General features: G+C 42.2%; 2 protein-coding genes and 1 long non-coding RNA gene across 4 annotated transcripts in view; 2 read left to right on the top strand and 1 right to left on the bottom strand.

Moving 5' to 3' along the window:
• The window catches only part of ABCB7 (ATP binding cassette subfamily B member 7), a 50496-nt gene extending 44427 nt beyond the window's left edge, over positions 1–6069 (bottom strand). Inside the window, exon 1 of the mRNA XM_019747975.2 lies at positions 5872–6069. Coding sequence (XP_019603534.1) covers positions 5872–6039 — 168 coding nt within the window. The 5' untranslated portion in view covers positions 6040–6069. The remainder of the gene's footprint in view (positions 1–5871) is intronic.
• LOC141569549 (uncharacterized) overlaps positions 1–25770 on the top strand; it is a 156566-nt gene that overhangs the window by 121336 nt on the left and 9460 nt on the right. The gene's annotated exons all lie outside the window — the stretch shown is intronic.
• Positions 6135–25770, top strand: part of UPRT (uracil phosphoribosyltransferase homolog) — a 29096-nt gene continuing 9460 nt past the window's right edge. The window contains exons 1-4 of one of the 2 annotated variants that reach the window (XM_019747977.2): positions 6135–6264; positions 15801–16160; positions 21608–21650; positions 24419–24488. In XM_019747977.2, the coding sequence (XP_019603536.2) occupies positions 15838–16160; positions 21608–21650; positions 24419–24488 (436 nt within the window). In that variant the 5' untranslated portion in view covers positions 6135–6264; positions 15801–15837. Of the gene's footprint in view, positions 6265–15691; positions 16161–21607; positions 21651–24418; positions 24489–25770 lie in introns of those variants that run through there. The other variant, XM_019747976.2, reaches the window with a different exon arrangement.

Raw genomic sequence — 25770 nt, forward strand, 5'->3', positions numbered from 1 at the left:
AGGGCATCTTCATAATGCATCTACTTTTTTCTTTCAAATAATTTAGAAAGCAATTGTATAAAATCGTGGATGAAAAAGTGGTGCTGTAATAAATCTGGCCAAAAGTAACCTCACAGGGTGATCTGATCATAAATCCCTAACAGGGCAGGACATGGTGGGCAGTCATACCCCAGTCATATAACTGTTTAATAAAAGGCTTCTTTTTGCCTTAAGCCACTCCCCACCTTGCTTTTTCCCACCTTCACATAAACTTCTTTACATTCCTTCCTTCCTTCCAAATGCATAAAAGAACCAAAAATCGTCATTCTCAGGAGCATTTGAGAGCTTGCTACCAGAAAACTGTCATCAGTTTGGCTCAAATAAATTCTTATAAAAGTTCTCTATGGAAATAAATTCTAATAGACCAAAAATAAAGTTCTCTGCAGGTCTCGATGTTCTTAGGGAGACAAACTAATTGTACATAATGTGTTGCTGAGCTTCTAATATGTAAAGATGCAATATATTTGCCAATAACATCACAAAGTGTGGGAGCACAGCTATATTAGGATAAAGAAATGACTCCAGATGGTAACTGAAACACAAGAGAACAAAGGAAGACAATCAGAAATGATAAATATGATGGCTAATATAACAAAAGCCATAAATATTTACTGGCCTTCCTTTCTTCTCTCAGCTTCTTTAAAACTCATAAAATTATATAAAGTAATAACTATGACAATGTACTGTTAGGATGGCAATGTTTATAGATGATTGAGATACACACATGGGGGGACAGAGCCAGGAGTGCAGTTTCCAGGCTCTTGCCCTCACAGGGAAAGGTGCTGGATCAGGTAGTAGAGGGCCATCAACTGTGGCTATTTGGCCATCAGCTGTAACTAGTGAGCCATTGGCCACTAATATAACTGCCATGGCTACACTAGCAGCGGATGGTGGCTGAGCTACCAAGTGCGGATTGCAGCTAGCACAGCGGATTGCAATTAGCAAGTGGGGTTGGTTGGTTGGCAGAGAAGCGGATGGCAGGTTGCAGATCGGATGGCAGGTTGCAGATCGTGTGGATCCTACTTCCTGTGTCTCCAACCCAGCCGCCAGTGAGAATATAGTGGTATGACTCCCCTATCTATGGCTCCGTGGGTGTTCCTTTTTGGCCTCACCATGTCCTACGTTCTTATGCGGAGAGCGGGACCAGAGACCCTGGATGACAACACACACACACACACACACACACACATACACACAAAACAAAGTGGAGAAAAGGAACTACAGCTATACAAGAGTAATATTTTGATATCTCAGTAGAATTAAGTTATAAAATCCTTTCAGGAAAACATACGGGTAAATTTTCATGACCTCATATTTGGCAATGGATTCTTAGTTATAACACCAAAAGTATGACCAACAAAAGAAAAAAAATAGATAAATTTAACTTCTTCAAAATGAAAAAAAATTATGTCTGAAAAGCCATTATCTAGAAAGTAAAAAAATAACCAACAGAGTGAGAGAAAATATTTGCAAATCATATATCTAACAAGGGACTTCAATCTAGAATGTACGTATAACAAACTCTCACACCTCAATAATAAAAGACCGATAACCCAATTAAATAATGGGCAAACGACCTGAATAAACTTCTCCAAAGAAGATACACAGAAGGCCAATAAGTGCATGGATAGATGCTCACCATCATTAGTCATCTGGGAAAGCAAACTAAAACCACAGTGAGATACCTCCTCCCACACATGAGGAGGGCTATAATAAAAAAGTCAGACAACAACTACTGGCAAGGATGTGGAGAAGTTGGAATCCTCATACACTTCTTTTTTCTTTCTTTCTTTCTTTTTTTCTTTAAGAAGGGTACAGCTCACAGTGGCCCATGCGGGGATCAAACCAGCAACCATGGTGCTACCAGCAACACACTGTAACCAACTGAGCTAACCGGCCACCCCCTCATACACTTCTTATGGTAATGTAAAATGGTGTAGTCACTTTGAAAACAAGTCTGGCAGCTCCTTACTTAAATAATTAAACATAGAATTACCATATGACCCAGAAATTCTACTCCTAGCTATACACCCAAGAGAAATGAAAACTTGTGTCCATACAAAACTTGCACATGAATGTTTATTGCTGCATTATTCATAACAGCTAAAAGATGGAGACATCCCATACATCCATCAACTGAGGTATGCATAAAATCTTGTATATCTGTCTCATGGAATAGTATACAACAGTGAAAAAGTACGACACTTATTACATGCCCAACGTGAATGATCCTTGAAAACATAATGCTAAGTGAAAGAAGCCAGTCTCAAAAGACTGCATACTGTATAATTCCATTTATGTGAAATGTCCAGAATGGACAAATCTACAGGGACTGAACATAGATTTGTGGTTGCTTAGGGCAGGCAGGGGAGGGGGGTGGGAGGTGATAGCCAAAGTGGTAACATTTCTTTTTGAGGTAATGAAAATGAAAACTGAGCATGGTAACGGTGGTACGCATCACTGAATATACTAAAATCCATTGAACTGCACACTTTAAATGAGTGACTTGTATGGTATGTGAATTAATCTCAACAAAAATGTTTAAGAAAACAAATGAAGAAAGTGTATGATCAATACCAGGATCAAGAATCAAGGACTCTGTGGATTAACCATATGATGCCCCACTTTCTACCATTTAAGTATTAATGAAATTTACCCAAAATTCTATCATTCAAAATTCATAAGTCCTTTTAATATTAACTAATGTAGTAAAGAGGCAACTGTATAATAAATCATTACAATTTAAATCTTATCACACAAAAATCTTCCAATTTTAAGAAACACTTTTACATGTAAGGTCTTGAGATAAGTATCTTTACAATTCAACAAACATTTATTGGGTGCCTGGTGTCTGCTAGAGTCTTATTTACCCTTATATAAATGCCTCACACACACAGAAGGCAATAAATGAATGAATGACCTTAAAGATTGTCATTTTTCTATACTAGGACTTAGTTTCCTCATCTGCAAAATTAGAAGGGCCAGAGATGACATTCTCTAGAGCAGTGCTGTTCAACAGAACTTTCTGTAATGATGGACACATTCCATATCTATGTACCATGTTTCCCCAAAAATTAATATAAGACCTAGTATTATATTATATTATACTATATTATATTATGTCATATTATACCCAGTCTTATAGTAAAATAAGACCGGATCTCATATTAATGTTTGCTCCAAAAGACGCATTAGAGCTGATTGTCCGGCTAGGTCTTATTTTCAGGGAAACATGGTAGCTATTCAGCCCTTGAAATGTGCTAATGCAACTGAGAAATGAAATGTTTAATTTAATTTTAATGTAAATGGCCACATGAAGCTACTGACTACCACACTGCACAACACAGATGTAGGGCATAATGCTGTGTGAAAACACACTTTACAATGCATCTCAGTAATCACATATGTGTGTGTAAAACAAAAGTACATAAAACAATACTTCCCTTAATATATATAAAGCACTTATATTTTCTTTCCTATTCTACTGAATTTCATCTTTGAAAAAGTGCTGATCCTGTGCTCGTTTCAGCAGCACATATACTAAAATTGGAAAAAGTGCTGATCCAACCCACTAATATGATTTCATAACACTGCACTAAGGTTTCTTTCAGCTCTAAAATATTATGCTACATACTGATTGTCCTAAAAGCATGCATTCAGTATTTATTTTGTAATCTTAATCACGAGTCACTAATTAATTTGACTGTGCCTCACACTATTATCAGGTTCTACTTTAAAAGCGTTATAAGCATTCCTTCATCTCCCTGTTAAATCCACATTTTTCCAAAAGATGGCAAGAGTTGCATGGCTTTAAGAAGTGAAAATCAAAGGTTACATCCTTCCCTTGTTTTTCACACTAGGGAAATGATAACCAAAGGAAACGGTAGGATGTAGAGGAGAGAGTGCAGGAAGTTGTGGGGACAGTGTTACCAAAAAGAGAAAGTTAGTATCTTACGGCCATAACGTGCCCTGAAGCTCCTAATGACTACTCTTCCCCGTCATTCTTCAGGCCTGACAAAGTCCTACAAATTTTACCATAACTTCATTTGGCTTACAACAGGACTACAGAATAAGACTGGTTCCCAGGAGATGACGTGTTAAAAACTTGCAATTATCAAGTTTGTAAAAACCTTAATAACATGATCCAGACTGGCCACTTCCTATCTTGAACTCCTCACTAGTTTAAACCATATGCAGTCCTACAAAAGGTCCATGCCTTGTCTCTCTTACCCGTGGTCCTTTGCACATGCTATTATTCTCTCTTTAACTAGCCAACTTCTCCTGTTTCAGGTCCTAGCTTAGGTATCAGGCACTCAAGGCAATTTCCCCACGTCAAGTCATGTATATTCTTCCAGGACTCTGTACCTTCCCCATCACTGCACTCCTATACTATCATTATCGCCTGTTTACTTAATCTATTTCCCCTACTAGATTTTAAACTGTTTAAAGACAGGCCAATATTTTCTTCTGTTCACTGCTGTGAAGGTGTTAATTAATTACTGAAGGAATGCATTCCACAGGCTCAGTGTCATTCCGTATTCTCCACGCTTGGAATGTTCTCCCCAGTTCTAACACCAGCATGAGATCCTCTCTATAATCTGATTCTAAATTATCACTATTTCCTCTGAATGTCTACAGTCCTTATTGTTCATACTAATCATTTGATATTTAACCTACCTTGTTTTTCAGTTTCTCTTGTAATGCATAGATCCCATCTCCTTCACTAAACTGACCCATCTTGAAGGCACTACTGTATGTTTCTTTTTGTACTGCATTATGTACCGTGTTTCCCCGAAAATAAGACTGGGTCTTCTATTAATTTTTGCTCCAAAAGATGCATTAGGGCTTATGTTGAGGTGACGTCATCCCGAAAAATCATGCTAGGGCTTATTTTCCGGTGAAGTCTTATTTTCGGGGAAACATGGTAGCACAGTTCTATGGACCGGGTAGCCATTAAATACTTGTTGACGAAGAATCAAAATTTGAAAAGGCTGGGTTTTTTTACACAAAATTGACAATACTTTAGTGATACTCATGAGTAAGTGGTGACATTTAAACATTCTGGTGATACACAGGAAAGAAAAAGATACACTGGAGTAGGGAAAGTACAAACAATAAAAGAGAATGTTCTTGAGAGATAACAATGGACACAAATATTTAGAGGCACTTTAAACATAGCTACATTCATCAGATAAAGATAAGTAGTAGCTTTGTGGCTTTGAAAGTGACCTGTGTACACAGAAGAACACTATTTTCAGATCAAAGGACAATCGTGTTTACATACGAATTTAGGAAGGTCTGTTTTGGAGAGAAAGATAATTAACGGTTTTCGCCAGTGAAAGAGCCCTGTCAGCAAGAAACTTAACGTTGCTGCCAACTCAATTTGCCGCTTGTTCATACGCAGCTTGCTGTCATCTCACAGTGCGGTCCCAATTGCTACTTCCGACTGAGTGAAATCTGAACCGAGAAAACTGGTCCCAAATTCCATTTCTAACCAACTCTGGAGAGCGGCCCTCTTTTCCTTGCATTTACAAAGGTAAGCACTATGGGAATGGTGTCGACCCCATCTCTTCAACGGAGAGAAAACACTAAATTCTGCACGTCCCCTCGGTCCGGTTCCTCTCGTCCCGTTCCCATCGGCTGTACCCCCAAAGGTCTTTTTCACCTCTTCCTCAAATTACTACCCATAGTTTCCTTCAGCTACTGCTGTTCCAGTTAGCCCTTACAACCTTTCCTCTCGGGGCTTTCTCTGACCCGAGGTCATGAGTGCAGCGTTTTCCCCACAGGTCCCCTCGCCCTTCACCTCACTCTTGTATGTGAAAGGGATCTCACCTGGCAGGTTCGAGTAGTTCCCGAGACAACGAGCTGACGTGACCTCCATTGCGGACCTGATCCGCTCACGGAGACCAGAGGCCGGATCAGAATGGCGACGTGCAGGCGCTTTTCCAAAGCAGCTGCCGCCGCTGCCCAGCGCCAGGTATGTATCGTGAGCAGCGCCATCTTCAGCGAGGAAAGAGGAACCGAGAGCGGAGGATTATGGGATGTTGGCGGACCGCACTCGGCGGCCTTAAGCCTCTCACCCCTCCTCCTTGTTTCTCCAGAGCCCAAGACCGGAAACAGCCTTTCTGAAGCTTCCACTACTTCTAGGGCGGGCCTTTGAGTGTTTTTCTTACACAACCTGGAACATCACAGTGATATCGCCTTTCTCTCTTCTAGATTGGCCAGGTAAAATGCAGTATGAGCGGTTAAACTTAAATTTGGATAAACAATGCCTCATTTTTCAGTATGTCTCAAATATTGCATTTGCTAAATCTGGAAACCTTATCTTGTCCATCACTTCACTCTTCTCTTACCGCCTCCAACTCAGTGCCACACACCACTCTGCATTTTCCCTCCGCACATTCTTATCTCCTGTGCATTAAAACTTTGTGTACAGGAAACGACAAATGTTAACTTGCCCTGGAAGGACGCTGCAGCCGAGAGATTCACTCTCCCTCTTGTAAGCGCTCTTACTTGGCTGATCTCTTTCGCCCAAATCCTGGGGCACTTTTCCTTTGGTCTGCTTCTTGTGAAGACAGTTTTACACGCACACAGCTTTACTCTGCTAATTTGCCTCTCTAGCTCTGCCCTTTGGTTTCCGCAGTGCCCTTAATTATTTCAAAACAGATGCATTGGCCGACAGATAGTAAAGTGAAAATGTATGTAAAGTCCATGTTTAAAGGCGGGTTTAGATTCTTTTGTCACCACTATCATCAAACAAAAAGATGTTGAAATATGTTTACGGTTATCAGGGAAACAGCATTTCCAAGTGTAAATGTTACTTGAAACCCTGGAGACAGTAATGCAGTTGCAATTTTATATTCATTGCTGCATACTCAAACCTGTCACACAAGATGCAAATTATGAACTCCTTTTGTAGAGGCTCCCTGAGGACAAAGAATATTCATGGCCCAGGCAGTTAGCTTTACTTTGTTTCAAAAGTCCTATTACACTCCAGGTTTCCAGGGAAGAGGATGCCTTTGCGGAGTTATTTAAATAATAATGATGTTTTCCACTGTAGAGGTTGAAGGGAATTCCATATAAATGAAATGGCTGGTGGCCTGATGGCTCAGTTGGTTAGAGCGCAAGCAAGCATGCTGCACCCTCCACAACTAGATTGAAGGACAACAACTTGGAGCTGATGGGCCCTGGAGAAACACACTGTTCCCCAATAAAATTTTTTTAAAAATGAAATTGCGAGCTAAAAGCCAGAAGGCATAAGAAAACCTTTCCAGGCTGAAGAATTGAGGGTTGAAGAGTTAAGGGACTGTCTGGCAGAGTAGTCGGAGATGAGCCTGGGTAAGCAGAAGCCTGATGGTGAAGGGCCGTGTATTTCGGCCGTCTATTTCATCCATGTATTTTGTTCTAAGAAGTTAACACTTGATCCTGGAGCCAGTAAAGGGTTTTAATCATGAAAGTAATGTGATCAAATCTGTATGTCCATTAAACCACTCTGGCTTCAGTGGGAAGTGTGGACTGGAGGCACAGTCCACATTGGAGTCATGGCGTTAATGTGATAGGTCAGTCCTAAAATAATGGTCTTAACCTGGCGGCAGCCATGGCAGTAAGTCAGTTCCTGAGATATTATGGACACGGTATTGACAGAACTTAGTGAGTAATTGGATGTTTCTGGCTTATTGTTAACAGAGCAGTAATGGCTTTCTTTAATGCCTATATCATCATCGGTAAATATGTATTCAGCATCTACTCTGTTAGAGACCAACACTCTACACTAGAGAAACCCTAGAATCTTCTAATGAGTTCTAGTAGGGCTGAATATTACCACTGAATCTTTCTACCCAGGTAAGGCATTGTCCAGTAATGCTCTAACTTTTTTAAAATGTAGGAACATACAAAATATATATTTTGTGAGAGACTGTCAAATACAATGTGATAAAATAACATCTTTAATTTTTTTAAAAAGATTTTATTGGTGAAGGGGAACAGGACTTTATTGGGGAACAGTGTGTACTTCGAGGACTTTTTTCCAAGTCAAGTTGTTGTCCTTTCAATCTCAGTTGTGGAGGGTGCTGTTCAGCTTCAAGATGTTGTCCTGTCAGTCTTAGTTGTGGCTCAGCTCCAGGTCCAGTTGCCGTTGCTAGTGCAGCAGGCACAGCCCACCATCCCTTGCAGGAGTCAAACCCGCAACCTTGTGGTTGAGAGGACGCCCTCCGACCATCTGAGCCATCCAGGAGCTTAGCGGCAGCTCAGCTCAAAGTGCCGTGTTCAGTCTTAGTTGCAGGGGGCGCTGCCCACCATCCCTTGCGGGACTCGAGGAGTTGAAAGGGCAACCTTGTGGTTGAGAGCCCACTGGCCCATGTGGGAATCGAACTGGCAGCCTTCAGAGTTAGGAGCACGGAGCTCCAACCGCCTGAGCCAGGGCCGGCCCCAACACCTTTAATTTTTATACGTTCAGAAACTCTCATACATATTATCTTGCTGGGTCTTAATAATAGTTTTGGGGGGGCTATTCCTCATTTCTAGTAAATAAAGAAGATCAGGGCCACGTTATGATAGTCAGAACTAGAATGGTGGTATTCTGACTGCTCTTCCACTGTTCTTTACACTAAATATGCTGCCTACAAACACAAGAGTTAAATGAAGTCTCTAGAGGCCATATAAAATCATGAGATTTTAAATCAGGCAAGACCTCAGAATTCTGAGACACCCGACCCTACTGATGATTTCTCAGGATTCTGGAGAAGTTTCATTAGAATCACCTACAGGCATTATTGCTTTGGAAAAACAGTTGTGAGGTCTTTCAGTGGAGTCAACATATTTTTACTAAAATAGCACTCATTGTAAGCTAACTCCTCTGATTAAGAAATGTGAATAACATTGGAATACCCAAGTAGTTACTCTATGATATAAGCTACAAGGGGCAAACATGAGCCAAATAAGCCAAAGAAAATTTCCAGTGCATCCAGAAATAGAACATGAAGCAAGTGAGAATTGTGCACAGCTGGAAAACTACAGCAACTTGGCCTGCAGATAAGTGTCTGAAACAAATTAGAGGAAAAGCCACTATAAATAGCTGTTGCAGATACAGATCACATCACAGCACTTTATTTAAGCAATAACTGTACCTATATGTAGTATTCTGTAAGTTACAAAATGCTTTCTCATACCTTATTTGATACATCAACCTTGGACGTTAGGTATTTGTGGGGACAGAGCCAGGAGTGCAGTTTCCAGGCTCTCGCCCTCACGTGGAAAGGCGCTGGCTCAGGTAGTGAATGGCCATCAGCTGTGATTGGATGGCCATCAGCTGTGGCTAATTGGCCATCAGCTATTTCTAGTTCGCCGTCAGCTGTAACCAGTGAGCCATTGGCCACTAATATAACTGCCATGGCTACACTAGCAGCAAATGGGGGCTAGCAAGAAGAGGGTGGCTGAGCCTGCAAGCGGCACATTGAGGGTTGCGGATCCTGTGGCTCCTGCTTCCTGTGTCTCCACCCCAGCTGCCAGCGAGAATATAGTGATATGACTCCCCTATCTATGGCTCCGTGGGTGTTCCTTTTTGGCCTCACCATGTCCTGCGTTCTTATGTGGGGAGCAGGACCAGAGATCCCTCCAGACGCCTTGCATGACAAATGGCGCAGTTAGCAGGGTATAAATGGCAGTTAGCAGGGTACAGATGCTGGCCAAAGCTCTCCAAAGGGTGATGGAGCAGTTTGTGTGTATGAACACTCAGTCTCAGGAAGACCAGGAGGAACAGCTGCCGGAGAGCTGGATCCCTGTGTAGGGGTGGAAAGACGTGGACGGTTCCCCAAACAGCATAGGCCGGAGAAAGCGTAGGTCGTTGTGGCCCTGTGGGCTGGGAAGTGCTTGCTGAGGCAACCTTGATGCAGGACTTGTACTCCCAGGAGGAAACGCTTGCTGAGTCCTCCGAGGGAGATGAGGGTGAGGTCAGGGTCGTCTCTCACTGTCATGCAGGGAGGCCTGCGGGGTCTCTGCTCCCGCTCCCCATACAAGAACGCAGGATATGGTGAGGCCAAAAAGGAACACCCACGGAGCCATAGGTAGGGGAGTCATACCACTATATTCTCTCTGGCGGCACTATACTCTCACTGGAGGCTGGATTCACACTGTCCGCAAACCGCCATCCACACTTGCCAGCCCAGCCACCATCTTCTTGCTAGCCCCCATTCTTTCTCTTCTCCTTCCTAGCATAGCCACAGCAGTTATATTAGTGGCCAATGGCTCACTGGTTACAGCTGACGGCCAACTAGCCACAGCTGATGGCCATGCAATCACAGTTGGCCATTTACTACCTGAGCCAGCACCTGTCTATGTGAGGCCGAGAGCCTGGAAACTACTTTCTGGGGCTCTGCCCCCACACTCACCCCCAGGACAACCCTGGCAAATGACTATGGACTATGGAGAATTGCCTTCTATCCCTAGTTTAATGGACAGCTTGACTGTTTGCTTGGGAACATACCACCATGTAGTAGAACTGGCAGATGTTTGCTTTTGTGTCTTGACCGGCCGCCATCGAGAATGTGTAAGCACCTTGACTGTGAGTCGCTGTTGTTCCAGCAGGGTATCCTGAGAGGCCCAGAGTGAGTGGCAGTGCCCTGAGAGCCCTGGCTGAGCCCAGGAAGTCTGGCTGTGCCCAGAGAGAGTGGCAGTGCCCTGAGAAACCCTGGCTGTGCCCAGAGAGCCTGGCTGTGTCCAGGATATTGCATTCACCTCCAAGGTCCTTGCACAGGGCCCCTCGCGGAAGACGCTTGTTGCATAGATTGTGAGGCGAGACCCTGTAGGGGTGGAGTGTGGGGACAGAGCCAGGAGTGCAGTTTCCAGGCTCTCGGCTTCATGTGGTAAGGTGCTGGCCCAGGTAGTAAATGGCCATCAACTGTGATTGGATGGCCATCAGCTGTGGCTAGTTGGCCGTCAGCTGTAAACAGTGAGCCATTGGCCACTAATATAACTGCTATGGCTAACTTAGCAGCGAATGGGGGCTAGCAAGAAGATGGTGGCTGAGCCTGCAAGCGGTGCAGTGAGGGTTGCGGATTGTGTGGCTCCTGTTTCCTGTTTCTCCAACCCAGCTGCCAGCGAGACTATAGTGGTATGACTCCCCTATCTATGGCTCTGTGGGTGTTCCTTTTTGGCCGCACCATATCCTGCGTTCTTATGTGGGGAGCGGGACCAGAGACCCTGCCGGACGCCTTGCATGACAAATGGCGCAGCGAGCAGGGTCCCCCGCACGATAGTATTATTTATTAATATTCCCATATTTATGAGAAAACAGGCTGAGACAGGTTGTGACTTGACAGAGCTCACAGAGCTAATGGGATGAAGATCAAACCTAGGTTTTATGACTCCAAATACAGTGTTCTTTTCATTTAATTACACCTGAAATGTGAAAGAAACACTTGAGTACTTCAGGAAGGCCACAGTGGTCTTTCCTGTTTCTAGAAAACACCAGAACTTATTCCTACCTAAGTGCCTTTGCACTTGCCTTCCCCTCCACCTGGAACATCTTAACTGGAGACTTTTTAATGACTCAGATATCACCTGCTTAAAGAAGCTTTTCTGGTACACCTTAGCTAAAGAAGGTACCCCCTGTTCCTGCCACTCTCTATGACATTGCCTTATTTTATTTCCCTTAAAATCTCACTACTTAAAGTGTGGTCCAGGGACCACCAGCATTGGCATCACCTGGGATCTCAGGCCTCACTGGGACCAATGATTCGGAGACTATGTTTCAATAAGAATTCCCCAGATTATTGATATGCAAGGTCCTTGAGACAGGTATGTTGAAGTAGTGATTTTGAATGGTCCAAACCATGAATAGCTTCTCTCTTTAATCAGGAGTATGGGCGGTTATGGTGATACTGAGTTTGGCTGAGTAATTGCCTGAAGTCTACATAGAGGTTGTGGTATAAGAGGTAGGGGCCAGGAAATACTGAGCATAAAAGTGATAATTACATGGAATGGTATTTTCTGCATTGCAGAGGAGTGATTTGTTTTTGAGAGGAAGCTGTACATTAGAAAGGATATTCGTTTTTTTAAGGTTTTGAGTAACACTTGGGGACTACTAGTTTAGATACGAATTTTGGTGTATTCTGTCTGGCCATCTGTTTGAGAATAATCTATTGAGGTTAAGTGAACTTTCGGCTAGAGGAACAGAAATAAAGATGTGCAAAAAAGAATTAGGAGATGGTGACCTTAGCCTGAGAGGACCTGTTTCAGGAGCTGGTGGACAATCTTAGAGATAATTTTGAAGCCATGAGTTGTGCCTTGTAGACTTTTGGTTAAGCTATTGACCACCATGAAAAGTTTTATTACTAAAATGGAGATAGTTCACAATAAAACCCTGGATGTGGCACAAGAGGTTGAGGCTTTAAGAGTTTTTGAGAGCCTTTTCTGCCTTCTAATTGATTCCTCTACTAAACAGTTTATTTCAATAGCCTCTGAATGGAGCTCCACATAATTAGTGACTGATAAGCAGCCCATATGGATCTTGGAGAAGCTGAAGTAATTGGAGCGCAAGGGTTCATGGTATAGACACAAGATGTGGATTTGTTTCCCCAGGGTGAAATAGAAGAAGATGCAGAGGTGTGACTTCAGTACTGTATCAGGCCAAGTGCAAAAACAAAAAATATGCAGAATCAAAAAGTATGTGCAGAATCTTTCTTAGATGAGGAAGATATTTTTGTAATTGGTATCAGTAACAGATGATGATAAGTGGGTTTCATCAATAGTTCTTTATTGTAGTCCTAAATTTATAGATTAATTTACTCCAAATCATAACAAATATCATAAATAAATATGAAGATAAACCCTAGTATTCAAGACATTCTTCCTCTTTCAGATGACAAAATCTCTTAATGAGCAAGGGTACACCCTATTATCAGAAAGTTTCTATATCTTATTGGTTGGTAAAAATAACAGACTCTCCAATTAATCAGTTGCAGGGACCAGGTAAGACTTACTGATTTCCTTACCTTGTGGTTCAGGAGAATTCTCAGATGGTTTAGGTAAAAAATTAATACTACTGTGTTTCCCTGAAAATAAGACCTAGCCAGACAATCAGCTCTAATGCATCTTTTGGAGCAAAAATTCATAGAAGACCCAGTCTTATTTTACTATAAGACCAGGTATAATATGTAATGTAACGTAACATAACATAAAATGTAATATAAATATAATATACAATACCGGGTATAATATAATACCGGGTCTTATATTAATTTTTGCTCCAAAAGACACATTAGAGGTGATTGTCTGGCTAGGTCTTATTTTTGGGGAAACATGGTAGATATGTCGGGAAAAGACACATAGAATGATTCTGTTCATGTCAAGACACCTTGGGTGGGAAGAACGGCATAACACTAAGTTCATATGATGAAGCATCTACATTCTGGGCATTGATCCAACATTTACAACCCACCTTACACATGCATATGTGTCATGCATTATGATAACCACTGGAGAGATCATGTAAAATGCATGGTCTTTGCCCTTGAGGAGCTCATAGTCTAAGTACTGACACTTCAGGCAACTGTTGAGATGTCACCCTGAGGAATTCAGCTAACTACTGTAGGCAACATTTGGAGACATTTGGCAAATTTTGTTGGACAGCTTTCTTTAACCATTTACTTTAGGATATCATTAATTTTCTCCTCCACATACTTTTTTCTCCATGTCCATGTGCTTGAGGATGGTAAGCTAAGAGTGGAAGTCTTGGCTCCACACCCAGCCTTTGCTGATGGGAGTGGAGCCCCAGTTTTTTCCTATGATGTTTGACTGGAGTAGAGAGATGATTGTCTGAAGGTTTCTGTCCCTTGGTAGGCTGCCCTCTTCCTGGTTCTTTGGCAAGAGAGAGTATGCTTTTATTGCATTTTTTGTTTGTTTGTTTGTTTGTTTTTTGGTCCATGCCTGTTGGCATTGTTTCTGCTTGTTGACCTTTCTAGTACCTAGTCCAGAATATATGAGATAAAAACAAAACCCAGAGCACTCACCACCATGTCATTCCTTGGGTCTTGGTGTCTTTAGCCATTGTGTCTTTCCCCTACATTTTAGAGTCTTCTTACGTTTGCTTTATATCTAGTATACATGGTTTTTGGCTTGTATTTAGTTGGAGGAAGACCAAAAGGAAATTTACTCCTTTTTGTTCAGGACTGGAAGTGTCTCTCTATTGCCTATTTTATATTGTATTATTTATCTTTCTATTATTGATGTCTGATTCCTTCTAGGAACACTCTTCCCTCAGCTACCTTCCCAGATTGCTTCCTTTCTTCCTTCAGATCATTGTTTTTTATGATATCTTCTCCATGAGGGCTTTTCTGACCACCCCTTTTAAATACTGTCCTCTACTTGTCATCACTCCCTATTTCCCTTCCCTGATTGCCACTATCTAGTATAATACATATTTCACTTATTTATTTCATATATTATCTGTCTGCCTGTCAATAGAGTGTAACTTTCATGAGAACAGGGATATTTTTCTGTTTTACCACCCAACACCTAAAAAAGAGTGTGTGGCACAAAGTGGGTTCTCAATAAATACTTGTTGAATGAATGAATTAACAGATTTCAATGGGGGAGGGAGTGTAAGGGCACTTTCTGGGATGGGAAAATGAAGCATAAAAAGTAAAATCTTAAGACGTTTTATTCGGCTTACAAATTGATCACAAATCAGCTTTCAGTATTGCTATGGATTGAGTTTGTGCCTCCCCAAAACTCATATGTTGAAGTTCTAATCATGAATGTGTTGATATTTGGAGGTGGAAGCTTAGAGAGGTAGTTAGCTCATGTGGGTGGAATCCTTATAAATGGGATGAATGCTTGTCTATGAAGAGACATGAGAGAGATGATCTATGTCTCTCTGTCATGTGAGGGCACTGCAAGAAGGCAGCCATCTACAAACCAGTACAGTGTCCCTCACCAATACCCAACCATGCTAGCACTCTGATTTTGGACTTTCAGCCTGAAGAACTGTGAAAAATAAATATCTGATTTTAAGCCACCCAGTCTCTGGTGTCTTGTTAGAGAACCACAAAGTGACTGAGGTAGGCAAGTATATGAGGTTAGGAAGCTGCAGATTGTAGAACAGTCTAGTCTAGAGGGTAGGCTCCTGGGCAGCCTGCTAGGCATATTTTATTTGCTCTTTCGGTTACACAGACGAGCTAAGTGAAGGGGCAGTTACTGAAGTATAATGTGTCTGCCAAGACACCAAGTCTGAACACAGGGACCTTGTGGGTGTAATCATTTTATCACCGTGCACCCCTAGCTTTTCCTGGGTCTAACACTCACGCTAGGTTCTGCATGCAGAATCCCTAGGGTATCCCGGAAGCGGGCATGAGAAGTAAAGGGGCTAATAGGTAATTTTCCTGGCTTTGACAAATTGGTCCGTGGAAGTCCGGCCAAGGCTTTTCTTTAAAGAACTGTGTCACATGACCCAGCCCTGCACGCTAGGTTCCGCGTGCAGAATCCCTAGGGTATCCTGGAAGCATCCCTAGCCTCAACGGATCTGCCAGACTAGGCGTGAGAACCCACACAGCAGGGCTGACTCAAAGGGTTAACACGCAGTGCGCTGCAGAGTGGCAGTGGGAGAAGCCAATAAGGTGTCTACGCAGTCTCTGCGTCTGGTAGGCGGGGCCAAAGGGAATCCTCAGAGGCCTTGGGGTGACACGGCTGCGGAGCGTTGAGGTTCCGAGGGGGCGGAGACAACAGACGGCACGTGAGCATCGGCCAGTTCTCTCCTCTATCCTTAGGGGTCCGTACCTGCAGGAACAGCCCGGGGTCCAGTGTATGGCCACGGAGTTACGGTGTCCCGACTCCATGCCCTGTCACAACCAAAAAGTAAACTCTGTCTCAAGCCTTGAGCCGCCGCGACGTGGCGACGTGATCCCGGATCATGTGGGAGGAGACCGCGTCCCAGTGGAGGGGGCCTCTCAGGCCTGCGGCGACACCAGCCTCAACTCAGACAGCAACGGTGGAAGGGGCAACTGTGACGCACCGCCCGGCGACTCCTTCCTAGGGGGTTGCGAACTATCCGGGCAGATCGGCGCGCAGCTTAAGCTGCTGCCGATGAATGATCAGATCCGGGAGCTGCAGACCATCATCCGGGACAAGTGAGTCGAGAGCGGAAGGGGGAAGGGTGGGAGGTAGAGAATGGTGGGGGTGGGGGCGGTGGCGGGCATGAGAAGTAAAGGAGCTAATGGGTAATTTTCCTGGCTTTGACAAACTGGTCCGTGGAAATCTGGCCAAGGCTTTTCTTTAAAGAACTGTGTCACATGACCCAGCCCTGCCACCCTCTTTCCTCGTCCGTGCTTTGTGGCGGGGAGGAAGCCTTCCAGGTACCCTCCTGCTTCCTCTCTCTGTGTCGTCTGAGCTCAGAGGAATCCTGCCATCCCAGCCACGGAAACGCGCCTGCGTTACCTGTCCAGTGCCGGTCCACGCGGTAAAGCCGTAACCCACAAATGGTTACCACCCAAGGTTACTCTACCCCCAATCACCTGAGGCTCACAAATAGAAATAAAACAACTTCAAGAAAATTCTGTTGGGCTCAACCGGCCATCTGGCCCTTTAGTATTCCCTATTGCAGATTTCTCAGTTTCTGTAAGGTCTTTCCATGTTGGAGTTTATGTTTACTTGGTCACATGCAAGCTTATCATCCAACTCTTATCAGGATTGTTTTATTGTAAACTTACAGAATGTCAACTGTTTCCTGCATACTTAATGCAGCAAAAGGAGTCTAAAGGAGCTTTTGGCGCCCCTTCTAACCCCAAAAGCTAAGGTAGCTAAAATTTCATGTTCAATGCTGTTTTGACGTCTCAAAACTCATGTTGTAGACGGAGTTTCTTAAGCAATATGTACAGCTGGCTTGTATATTGGCAGCACTTTAAAGGAGTAGCTGCTGCATGTCAAAAACTCCCTTTTCAATGGGGGCTTTCACCTTTTAAACTGAGTCAGGATGCCACTCCTTAAATCAGATTACTCACTTTTTCTCCTGATTTGTTACCCTACCCCACTCACATCCACACATTACTGAACGATCAAGCTGTTAAATACACCACTTTGATTAGATAACTGCCCTGCTCAGCATCTTTCTGTGGCTTCTTGGAATATACCGAATAAAGTCCAGAAGCCTTAGCTTGACCTTGAGGCTCCTCTTTTTGGGTCCCTGGAACTAATTTGAAACATCTCTGCTTCCACTCTAATCTGGAATTGTCTTTACTCTGCATGTTGAAATCCTACATATTCTTCAAGGTCAAACGCGGCATTAAATGTCTACCTCTGCCAAAAAAGGTTTCCCTAATCATTCTCCCTGTGCCGATCTTCCCTGGCCTTTTTAATGCAATATTCACCTTTTATTTCGTACATTGGTATTTAGGTATCAATCTTATCTCACCTATCAGATTTTAACCTCCTTGAGGACAAACATTGTGTCTTTTACATTTTTGAATTGCAGCCATGCCTTGCAAATAATAGACACGCAATTACTGAGGGCTCTTTCTGAAGCTCTTAAAAATTGTACTGATGAAACTATACTATGCAACCGTTTTTAATGAATCCATATTGAAAACCACTGCATTCATGTGATCTAATTAAATAGTGATCTTAAAATGTAGGAGGTGTAGGCTTGGTAATGGGGAAGCTGAAATGAAACTTATCTGTAAAACAAAGAAAATTGGATGATGATTCTTATTTCTATGGAGCAGGAATTACTGACCTTGAGTCTTGGAACCTACTGCCCCTGTAGATGGGCTTCAGAAATTATCTGGGAAATGTTATTTATATGTGCATTTTTCATGGTTGTTTTTTAAATAACATCTCTACTGTGATAATTCACATACCATACAATAATCCACTGTTTCAGGTGTATGATTCAGTAGCTTTTAAGTATGTTCATGCTGTGCAAGCATCACTACAATCAACTTTGCATTTGTAAAATGACGATGTTGGTACCATGGTTCCCCGAAAATAAGATCCTGTCTTATATTAAATTTTGCTCCGAAAGATGCATTAGCACTTATTTTCAGAGGATGTCTTATTTTTTCTTTTTCCCCTTCTTCCACCTCCCCCCCCAACTCCGGTTCAAGCCGTTGATTCTCAGTCTAGTTGTGTAGGACACAGCTCCCTGGCCCATGCTGGTATTATGAGCCTTGCACTCCCCCCTGCTGAGGCAGTCGGTCATCTCACAGCAGCTCACGGGAGTTCTCGCCGGCTGCCAGCCGCTCACGCTGGCTACTGGCCGCTCATGGCAGCACACAGTAGCCCACGGAAGCACAGCAGCCCACGTCGACCTCCGGCTGCTGACCTCCGGCTGCTGACCTCCGGCTGCTGACCTCCGGCTGCTCATGCTGACCACAGCCCAGCTCCTAGGCGAGCCAGTGTTCACAATCTTAGCTGTAGAGGGCGCAGCTCACTGGCCCATGTGGGAATCAAACCTGCGACCTCGGAATTAGGAGCACTGTGCTCCAACCACCTGAGCCACCGAGCTGGCACAGATCTTATTTTTTCATGTACAACAATCTACATTTATTCAAATACAGTCATGTCATCTTCTTCTGGAACATCATCATAATGTACTAAATGCATCCGTCTGGCTGACAATCTTAACTGGGGCTTATTTTCGGGGTAGATCTTATTTTCGGGGAAACACGGTAGTATCTCTTGGAGCTCGTGGGAGACTAAAACACAATACTTTACTGTCTGTGAACATTTGTTATAACCAGTGAAGAGCTGTGCACCTTAAGGCACTTCAAGCCTTCAAGTGTGGATTTATGCATGCTTCGAATTGCATCCATAGGTGCTGCTTTCTTGAGCTTTCAAGAGACAATAAAAGGAGTTAAACTGTACATACAACTCACATTCTGACAACTTGAAAACCCTGAGAGATTCCAGATCATGTTTGTCCTGCTATTAAATAGTATGGAAAGATTCACTACAACCTTTCATGATTAATTGATGCTTAGTTATTTAGGCTGGAGACAGCGTTTTAGTTTTGTTTCTGTCATCAAATCTCCTAACAGAGGCCTCTGTTGCTTTTATCTTCAAATATCGGCACCCCTCACACAAACAGGATAGGATATGATGAAGTGACGGCACCTTCCATAACTACATGTACGGAAATACAGTCCCGCTTACCACAGGCGCCCTACACAAGTCTTCCTCGGGGCTTATGCCCCTGTCTGTTTTGATGTGCCCTCATGCATGCACACTAAGGACCGGTCTGATAATAGAAGATATTGAAGTACTTAGTGTCTACCTAGTGAAGGGATCGCTTTCTGAATTGACTGCTACAGGGAATGGGGGTCCAGGCAGCCGGACTGCATGTTGTAACTATATAAAGCAGGCAAGATGGAGAGCATTGGGTTTTAGCTGTACTTTAACTTCTAAATTGACTTACCGTAAACAGTATGGGTCTCGAGTCTGTCTAAAACAGTGGGACAGATGTTAGTAATTATTGTTTGCAGTGAGATGACTTGGAGCAGTGACTGCTTTAATTGTCAAATAGCAGCTATCAAGAGATGACTTCATATTAGGTTCTCATAGTGTGTAACTTTTTTGGCAAGTAGAGCAGGTACTCATTATGCAAAAGTTAGCTGAAGCTGATATTTTGGGGGAGACTGAAAGGTGTTAAAGTGTCTGATTCTAAAACAAAATTACAGATCTGGTCAACTCTGATCACTTAACCTAATATAACTTTTCTATGTAATAAACTTATGTGTAACTGTTCAGAAATGAAAAATGAATGTTACAAATGTGTTCCCAAGATAATGTTACTGGATATTTCTTTAAGATAAATCCAGACTTTTTTCCCTATTGAAAAACTGTGTTCTGGTTGCCTAGTTGCCTAGACAACTTTATACAGGTCTAGCAAACAGCAATATGCTTCAGTATTTTTTTTGTAGTTCACTGACCTTTTCTTCCTTGACATGCATGTTGTAAAGATTAATTATAGAAATGAAGGGTGCTAGTGTAATAGTATAGTTTCATTTGAAAACCACAGTACATAAAATAGAGCCTGTTTTAAATGGCCTCTCTGTGTATGTAGGTGTGTGTGGATAGATTTTTCCAAGTCTAGGGAATATTTAAAGAATACAGACCTATATTGTTGGTATTGCTCAATTATGGTCCGTATTTTAGAGAGTTAATGGAACCGAACAGGAAGAAAGTTACTCCCCGCTGGTGCACAGCAGAGGCAGACATTGAACACTGAGTTTTGCAGTGGAGAAATTAGGGTTGCTTTATTTGCAGAGCTCCATGCAAGGAAAATGGGAAGCTAGATCGCTTCAAGCCCGAACTCCCCAAGGACTTACAATTTGGGGCTTTCAGGGGCAGAAATCATTGAGTAATCACGAGTAAGGGGTTCAGGGTTATGGCTGTGTTGACTGGTCAGTTCTTATGCAAGCTCCAGCAATGTGAGTGGTTCAGCTCCTGGTGGCATCCTGTCCAGGTGTACGTGACTGCAGAAAGGTGGTCTTGAAAAGAAAGAGAAGTAAGACAGGTTGGGGTTGTGAGTCAGTGATGTTATCTTAAGAACAGAAAAGAGAACAGAGCCATATATTTGATGCCTTACGGGCTGCATTCTTCTGTTATCTTAAGCAGAGTGTACCTTCTGAAACCTGCTTTACAGGCAGGCCTACAGGCCTCAGGATATGACTACATTCCAGCATAGCTATGACTCTTAAGAAGGGCCAATTTAATAATTTTAAAAGCTAAATTCTAACATATCTAGGCTGTTATGGTTTCCTGTCGGCTTCATTAATATCCATAATATGATAGAACTGTGGATACTCTAAGAAACCTTGCATATGCCATTTCAATGCTCTGTGGGGGAGTATTTTGGGTATGCTATGGATAGGCAGATGGAGATTTTGAAGTACATAAACTGTAAACCAGTCTGTTCAGTCGAATCATTCAACTTTGGGAGAAGAAGGAGGAACAATACTAGACTTCTATGTACAGAAAAAAAGTCAGCCTTTTAACATTCCCTTTTGGGCTGGTTCACAGCTTGTGCAAATCTGGATTATTATTACTTGGGTACCTAAGGATATGAAAGTATTGACCAGAAAGAAATGCACAGGAAAATGGCAGAAAGATCTAGGGAACAAAATATTTGATTGAAAAACAGACAAAAGGAACAAATTGTCAATCAACAGAGAAGGAGGTCAGAAATTAGGTTATGCATTCTTGCAAGCAGTGGCAAAAGTATAGCATTTATTTGTGCTATTATCCAAATAGGATTCCAAAAAGGATTGAGAGACCAAGTAGATGTGTTATTTATCTTGGTAATATGGGTTTTACAGCTTGGTGGGAGACTGCCTGATCTTTCCAGTTCCTATATCTAATGTTGATATCAAATAAGTATTTTCAATAATATTTATCAAGTCATAACATTTAAATTCCTATATCCTAGTGAAAATATATTTTCTCAGTAATAGTCTATACATGTTACTTTTTAACCTTTTAGTATGTAGTAGGTGTTAATATCATTTTAATATATGTATTAAGTAATATTTTACCTTAAAGCTCTAATCTACATTAAAACTTATACTACTTTTTTTTTTAGGACAGCCAGTAGAGGGGACTTCATGTTTTCTGCGGATCGTTTGGTAGGTAGAGGCTTTTCAGTTTTATTTAATTATTGTTCCTAGCACTATAATCATAGTAGGTCGAGGGGCTTTTTTGGTCTAGAGCATTCTGGGGGTGAGAGAGATTGTACCAAGTAAGCATCATATTGCTAGACTCCTGAAGTATTGTTTCTACTGTTGCGTTAAAGCTCTGTCAATCCCTTTTCACCTCAAAGTATTGCCCATGAACTCATTCTCTGTAGTTCTCAGGTGCCACTGCCTCTCAAATGGATCTTGCAAGTAATCTAGTCACGAGTGACCCTTAATGCATCATTTTAGGTCAGTGAAGTACATTAAAGGAAAAGCAAGGATATAAGGAAGACCTCGTACGGTGTTTAACCGAAAATAAGACCTAGCCGGACAATCAGCTCTAATGTGTCTTTTAGAGCAAAAATTAATGTAAGACCCAGTCTTATTTTACTATAAGACCAGTTCTTATATTACATAGTAATTACATAGTATAATATAAGACCCGGTATAATATAATATAATATAATATAATATAATATAATATAATATATAATATAATATCAGGTCTTATATAATACCGGGTATTATATTAATTTTTGCTCCAAAAGACACATTAGAACTAATTGTCTGGCTAGGTCTTATTTTCGGGGAAACACAGTAATTACCCTATGATATCCATGTAATGCACAGAAACCAATAACTCTCTTTATACTTTACATGGAGTATTTATTTTGCCGCTTCTTTCCTGCACTATCCTCACAGGTGAAATATTAGGTTGGACTATCTGTGCTTTCCTCAGGGACTTTCTGTTAAGGATGGACCATGCTCGATTCTATTTAGCTAGAGTGATCTGAGAGGATCTCAGGCCAAATTGGGTTGTGTTTAGGGTAAGCACTGTTTCCTTCTTGGGTTTATATCTAAGTGTGCTCAGTGCTTGGAATGCTGTGCTTATTAGTATTCATCCATTCATCAAATAGATATTGAATCCCTGTAAGTCAGGCACTCTGCTAGGCTGTGTTGCGGGGGGAGGATGTACACCAGTAAACAATACAGACATGGTCCCATCTCGTGGAGTTTACAATCGGAATTCAGTATTTAGTTTGGGAAACAGAGAAAAGTGGCTTGTTAATTTTCACTTAGATTTTCCTTGTGGAAAATCTTTATCTCAAAAGAGTGTAAACAACTCCTGTTCTACTTCTGGCTTTAAATATTCTTCAGATGCTGCTTCCATTTACAATTATTCGAGTTTGTAAGGGCAGCAATAACTTGGATTGCATCAAGACAAATGTAGTTGACATTTCTGGAGTGATGGGTCATTCTGTCATTGATAAATGTCATTATCAAACCAAAGGAACAGATTCAAGGAGGAAGGAACTTGTGTCGATGGCTGCTGTGGAGAAAACAGAGGTCTTGGTGTTCACTGGTAGAAAATGGTTGCTCTTTATTTTGCTTTCTTTTTTCTATAGAAAGTAGGAGTTAAGTTTATAATTGTTGTAAAATGCTTGCACGAAAGGGCAGGCATTATGTCTTAGTCAAATGAGATAATAAGGACCCAGGGTGTAATTTACCTGACGGGGTGATAATTGGGCCCCTATGTTTTCTACAGTTGGCTGTGAAGGTCCTGATATTGGGAGGTGGGGGTGGAGGGATGGAGCTGTTTAGGTTTCCACTGCTGAGGATTTCTAATGCACTGTATCTTCTAGCACAAGGGTCCCATTGTAGTTGACAGTTCAACCCTGAATTTATCAGCATTTGTTTCCCTGGCAGTCAGATCTTAAGAGGTAAGACTCTTTAGAGGAGTGTTAGTCTCCTTGGAGGAGATCTAGGCTCTTCAAGGAAAGGGATCCTCTTCTTCCCTTGCAATTTGCTCATAAGAAACATTAACCTCTACAGAAGGTGGAGGCTAGAGGTGAGTGTGCGTGCGCACCGCGGTAGTCCTGAGGTTCCTGGACCATGCTCTCTAGTGCTGCTGGCAGATGAAGTGCCAGCCTATTTAGCATTGATCACTTTAATGGCAACAGGGTATTGTGTTGTGATAACAGCACAGCAGCCTGCCCTTTGTTCCTGCTGTTCCTCATTCTCATTCACTAATGTAATATTGATTGGAGACATTTGCATTGCAGATCCAGCACTTCCTTTACTTTAGTAGGCTCCAGGTCCCCATCCTAAGGAATATCACATGAGCTTTGTAGAGGCTGTTGCTAGTAGTTTCCAGGGACTCTGTCCTCTGTGTCACATATTGAGATCAGCACGAGCCTTTTTATTTTTATTATTATTATTTTTTTTTAGCTGAGAAGCTCCAGTTCAACTGGTTCCTCCTTGAAGCTCAGTAAATGGGTTCAACCCCATCCACTCATGTATTTACTCCTAAAAAGTTTCAGGCTTTATTTGCATTATGGTGGACTTTGTTAAGAAGAATCTAGCTTAACAGTTTCAAAGCACTGAGCAAGGCTGACATGTTCCCCCTGGGTGCTATGTCCAGAGTAACCAGAAATTTATTACTTCCAAGGGTGTCTACCATGACTCGTCACTTGCTGTAGTTGTGAATCTCTTTTAATAGAGCATGGATCAACCGAATGAGAATCAGAAGGCATACTGAAGGCTTTGGTTGGCAGTCATGTGCCTAACCATGGTTGGATACCTAGCAGCCTGGCATTTGGATCTATCTGCATCCTTGCCTAGTGTGTTACTGAATTTTGCCTAGTGTTCAGCTCTGGAGGCTAAGAGGGAACAGGAGATTCTTAGCAGACTTTCAGTTTCCTCTTTCTTTGACTTTCTAGATCAGACTTGTTGTGGAAGAGGGATTGAATCAACTACCATATAAGGAATGCATGGTGACCACTCCAACAGGTAACCATGGCTGTTACTCTCCTATTTTCCTCATAAAAATTCTGAGATAGAACTGGGGGGAAATGGAAAGAAAGCAGTCTGAGTAAATCGATATGCAGAATGACGATTCTAGGTGGAGCTGCTCTTTTTTTTAACTTTTTTTTTAATTGGAGAATATTGGGGAGCAGTGTGTTTCTCCAGGGCCCATCAGCTCCAAGTCATTGTCCTTCAATCTAGTTGTAGAGGGTGCAGCTCAGCTCCAAGTCCAGTCGCCGTTTTCAATCTTTAGTTGCAGGGAACACAGCCCACCATCCCATGCGGGAATTGAACCAGCAACCTTGTTGTTAAGAGCCTGTGCTCCAACCATCTGAGCCACCCAGCCGCCCCTCCGGCAATTCAGCAGCAGCTTGTTGTCTTCAATCTAGTTATGGAGGGCACAGTTGATTGGCCCATGTGGGAATCAAACCGGTAACCCTGTTGTTCAGAGCTCGCTCTGTAACCAACTGAGCCATCCGGCCGCCCCAGAGCTGCTCTTTTAAACAAGTTAGTAAACCTGGACACATTTAGTGAAGAAATTTGTGTGGCTGACTTTCTTAATGGCTTCTTGTCAATTCAAGTTAAAGGTTAAAAAATATTCTTCAGGGTACAGGTGTTGCTTCGATGACAGCCCATTGGGAGCAGAGTTAAGAATTGCTGGCAGCTTATCTTACCTCTGTGGGGAAGCTGCTGGTGTTAACAAGTGGGTGGACTGGTTTGGCATTGAAACTCCAGGTAAAAGGATGAGAAGTAAAAAAGAAAACTACAAACAATGCGAATTGGAGAAGGTGCTTTGTTCTACTCAAGTAGAAAGCAGCCAAGAGCACTATTTCAGGAATCTGAAATTCTGATTTAGTTCTTTAGTAAATAATGGACGCTGTTGTATTCAAAGGCTGACGTTATGCAAATTGGGGGCTGAGCTTACTGCATCATAATTGATAAAAATTCAGGATGAGACCAAGAGTTGAATGTATCTTGGTAATGACTTCAGTGTCTGTCACCTGCTTTTAAAGGCAGAATGGGGGCTCACAGTGGGGCCAGTCTGAACTGATGAGGTTTATAGCATTCTGCTCTGAACTCAGTTTGAGAAGTGTGTTTGTGAATATCATACTATCATATGTCCTATTCCCACTTGACGAAGCCCACAAGTTTCTTATGAAGAATTAAGAAATAACTATGGAAAAATCTTGACAATTCTGATTACTTTCACAGGGAACCTAAGACGTTATGCAATATGTCTGGACAAGGATTGCTTTAAGCCATAGAC

Source organism: Rhinolophus sinicus, chromosome X (assembly GCF_036562045.2).
Source record: "Rhinolophus sinicus isolate RSC01 chromosome X, ASM3656204v1, whole genome shotgun sequence".
Lineage (NCBI taxonomy): Eukaryota > Metazoa > Chordata > Mammalia > Chiroptera > Rhinolophidae > Rhinolophus > Rhinolophus sinicus.